This window comes from Nanorana parkeri, unplaced genomic scaffold, assembly GCF_000935625.1.
Source record: "Nanorana parkeri isolate BGI_ZX_2015 unplaced genomic scaffold, ASM93562v1 scaffold1284, whole genome shotgun sequence".
NCBI lineage: Eukaryota > Metazoa > Chordata > Amphibia > Anura > Dicroglossidae > Nanorana > Nanorana parkeri.
The window spans coordinates 15,341-19,459 of NW_017307552.1; the positions used below are offsets into that span (position 1 = coordinate 15,341).

The window sequence follows — 4,119 nt, forward strand, 5'->3', positions numbered from 1 at the left end:
CCCCCCCCCCCCCCCCTGCTTTTCATTATGGTAAAATATAAAATATGGGGTTACATTGATTATATAGATAATAAAGATATCCAGCGTTTAAATGGCGTGCACACGTGCAATGGCGAAAAGCTAGGGTGCTCAAAATTATCCATGGGTGATGCTTTAAAAGCCTTTACTGCATATCATTTTAGAGTTAACTGTGAATTTATGGTCCTAAATTATTACTCCTACTCCACGGTTCGCGATGATACTTAACACGTGTGGCGCAATCCTTGTTTACGTACACGCGCATGTCCTATGTGCACGTTTTCATTCGCATTCAGATGGGGGGGACAGCGGGATTGGTTTTTCATTTTTTTTTATTTTACAATTTTTTACTTTTTTGGTCACTTTATTGTAAATGGTCTCCCAACCCACCTTTAAAAATACATGTGCATCAGGCACATTACAACACCGGCACAGTACAATGTGACATACAACACATGGCGTCCCGTGCATTACACTGATGTCATGCATTTTAGCCTATTTCTTTTCAATGGGCTGTTTAAAGTAACACAGCGTGCATCACCACCTGAGAAGGCATTGGGTAGCATTAATGGGCACTCAAAGACCTCCTGTCAGGTCTGTAAAGAAATTATCATTAACGAAAAGGCAACTAGCATTTTCAGAGAGGTTATATTATGAGCTGCTGGTTATGCAAATGTCTGTTTTAGGCAAATGTAACTTTTTGTGAGAAATGAAATGTAAATTTGACATGTTGTGCTAATTTTTTTTTTTTTTCTTTTAATTTTCCTGCAGACTTCTGGGGTGAAATTGCAAATGCTTTCTACTGGCGGGTGGCACCTTCTCAGCCATTGCTCAGATACAACTTTGATATCACTAAAGGGAAGATCTTTGTCGAGTGGATGAAAGGCGGCGTCACCAACATATGCTACAATGTGCTGGACAGAAATGTGCAGGAGAAGAACCTGGGGGACAAGGTGGCCTTCTACTGGTAAGCGTTATCATATGTTGGAAGAAACCTGTACTTAGAAATGTGGAGGCCGGCAGTGCTGACTTCCTTATGAAAATACTAGTTGCCTGACTGTGCATGGCCTCAATGCTCCTTGACTCACTGACTGAGAACAAGCATGCAGATCAAGAAAGTCAATGACACATTGTACTGAAGCCATTGGATCAAACCTGACAGCCAGAGATCTGGTATTTTTGGGAGAGGTCAGAAATAGCAGCGATCATACTTCTTCAATTTTAATTTCTTGTAAGTGGTCTTCCCAATCATGAAGTTCTTGAAAGAGCTACTAAACGCTTTACTTGTTGGGTTACACTAGAGGTAGGCTTCATGGTTCCTTATGTACTGCTCTACAGCGACCTTAATGGTTGTACAGTTCCCCTACACCAGGGATGGGGAGCCTATGGCCCTCCAGCTGTGGTGAAACTACAAATCCTATGAGGCATTGCAAGATTCTCACAGCCACAGGCATAGCTGCCAGAGACAGATGCATCATGGGATTTGTAGTTTCACCACAGCTAGAGGGCCGGAGGTTCCCCACCCCTACCATAGAGCCAGTAAAACCATATCTTCCACTGATGAGGGCTAGGAAGCCTTAAACAGCTGTATACTGGTTCTGTGAAGTTATGGCTTTAACCATGCTGTGCACCAGCGGTTCTAGATGCACAGATGGCTAAAAGGGGCGATAACCAATTATTTGCATGACTGTGCCACTTACCCATAAGGTGTAAATACATTCTGTTATAAGAAGGCAACATTGTATTTCACAGTTCTTTAGAGGTGTTTTTTTTTCCGGGATTACTGTGCACGGCTGTTTGCCTATAATCGTTCAAGGGGCAATTTACCTGCGGTTAGGGACAGATGAGCAATCTGCATCCAGAGCCACTCCTCTGAGTGATTTACATGCGAACAGACATGGACAGCTATGACCTGTAAGGCCTTGTTCACACCAAATGCAGAGCAGATCTGCATGAGTTTCTGCACACGCAGTGCAGTGGGTTGTGCCGCGTTTTTGATGCGATCCGGGCCGTTTTTGGTTAAAAATGTTTTTTATTTTTAAAGTTAAAAATGGGCTTCCAGTGTGTTCCAGGGCGTTTGCATGCGTTTTTGATGCGTTTGCATGCGTTCCACAGCAGGTCCAGAGCAGGTGAAATAGGGTCTGCTGCAGTTTTTTTAACCTGCTCTGGAACAGAACGCTGCGATGTGAACTGGAGCTAAAAATACCATTGGAATACATTGGGCGCAGTTTTGCTCCAGTCTGTTAATGTTCTGCTCTGCTCCTGGAACGGCTTGGTGTGAACAAGGCCTAAAACATTTGTACAGGGTTCCTGTCTGCAGCTGTAAACACAAGGCCGTACCCTCTCAAGAAATATGCTGATCTGGGTAGTGTACAGCCCTGCAAGCCCATGTTAATGATTTCCAAAAGGGGCAAGGGGCAGGCTCTTGCACTACATAGTTATCGGCTCGTCTAAGGAGATTGTACAGTCAGATTGTAACGTGCTCCTGGTGCATGATACAACCCCTTAAACAAACCCGGAGTTACACTTTTTTTTTTTTAATTGATTATAAGCCAAATGCCTACTAGAGCAGTGTGGGTAATTGGTGTAAGCGAAGGGACCTTTCTGCATGCTGTGCAGCGCTAGAATTGTATGTGCTCCCTGTAGACGGCGTATTAATCATGGCAGTGGATCCAGCTGTTGCTGTAATCTATCATCTTGTTATATGCGGCCAGCTATCCATTTTGGCAGACATTGAAGTTCAGCTTTAATTTAATCAGCCGGGTCTGCAGACATCTATCAGAGGTAATGAAATTGTGGCACAATGCGTTCCTCTGCAGATCGGTAATAGAGGGTATATATAGATGGCCGCGCAGAGTATAATGAGCCAGGTCTAGCAAAATGAGGCCGAGTTTTCATTGTTAACTGACTAATTGACGGATAGGATAAGCATTAGAAATTATTGATCGGGATTTCCTGCGTACCTGTTTTACATCCAAGGAAGAATGTTATTACTGATCAGAAAATCTTTGCCTTAATAAACTAAAGGTGCTTCACTTAGCCAGACATAATTTCCTGAAGTGGGACACATAGGGGCTGATTTTATAAATATTAGGCCCAGCATATAGTTGGGCGAATGCCGTTCGCATGGCACTGCCACCGTTAGATGAAGTCGAGGAGCATATGACATTCGCAGGGTAGAAGATTTATAAATCAGCCCCATAGGCACTCACTGTGCATGACATTGGGGTTGATTTACTAAAGCAGTGGAGTATGTTCCCTTTACAGAGTAAATTTTCCCTTAGCTTAGTGAATGAGGTTAAGCTAATTGAAAATTAATTTTGCAAGGAATACCCAATCATGTGCAAGGAAAATGGGGAAAAAAAAAAAAACAGAGACGGTATTTATGCTCTTGTGTGATTGAAGCAATCAGACCTTTGCCTTCGTCACTAAGCTTTGGCAATTTTTTGCTTTGCAAAGTGAATTTTGTCCTATTGAATGAGGTGTGCTGTGCTAAGTTCAGTTATCCAATCATGTAGTAGGAGAAAATTACACAAAATTGAAAAGCTGATTGCTGTACTCCTTTAGTAAATCAACACCATCATGTCTGGTCTGCTGTGGATAGGCTGTACACCTGATTTACTCTTATGGACCAAGACTCTCATTTATTCTCTCTCACTCTGTCCCTTTCTCTATTTCTCTCTCTGACATGAAAGTCTCTGTTGCTTTCTGTGTTTTTCGCACGCACATGATAGTCTCACTTATCTGTCTCACTTATCTGTCAGCCTGTTTCTTCTCTTTCTTTTTATATGTCTCTTTTTTTCTCTCTCACCTTCTCCTTTTTCCTTCTCACTCTCTCTTTCCCATCCTCTCCTCTCTACATCTTTCTCCTTCTCTCTTTTCTTTGTCCTTATCCTCCTCATGTATCATTTCCCCCTCCTCCTCCTCTTTTAGATTATAAGCCCTCAGGGGCAGGGCCCTCATTACCATCTTGTCTTGAATTGTATTGTAATGTCTTCCTTATATTGTAAAGCGCTGTGCAGACTGTTGGCGCTATATAAATACTATGTAATAATAATCTCTCTCTCTCTCTCTCTCTCTCTCTCTCTCTCTCTCTCTCTC

The 4,119-nt window shown here is 42.6% G+C and overlaps 1 protein-coding gene across 2 annotated transcripts in view; it reads left to right on the forward strand.

Annotated features, from left to right (window-relative positions):
- The window catches only part of ACSS2 (acyl-CoA synthetase short-chain family member 2), a 49,117-nt gene that overhangs the window by 6,163 nt on the left and 38,835 nt on the right, over window positions 1-4,119 (forward strand). For both annotated transcript variants that reach the window (XM_018569089.1, XM_018569090.1), the window contains exon 2: window positions 790-985. In XM_018569089.1, the coding sequence (XP_018424591.1) occupies window positions 790-985 (196 nt within the window). The remainder of the gene's footprint in view (window positions 1-789; window positions 986-4,119) is intronic.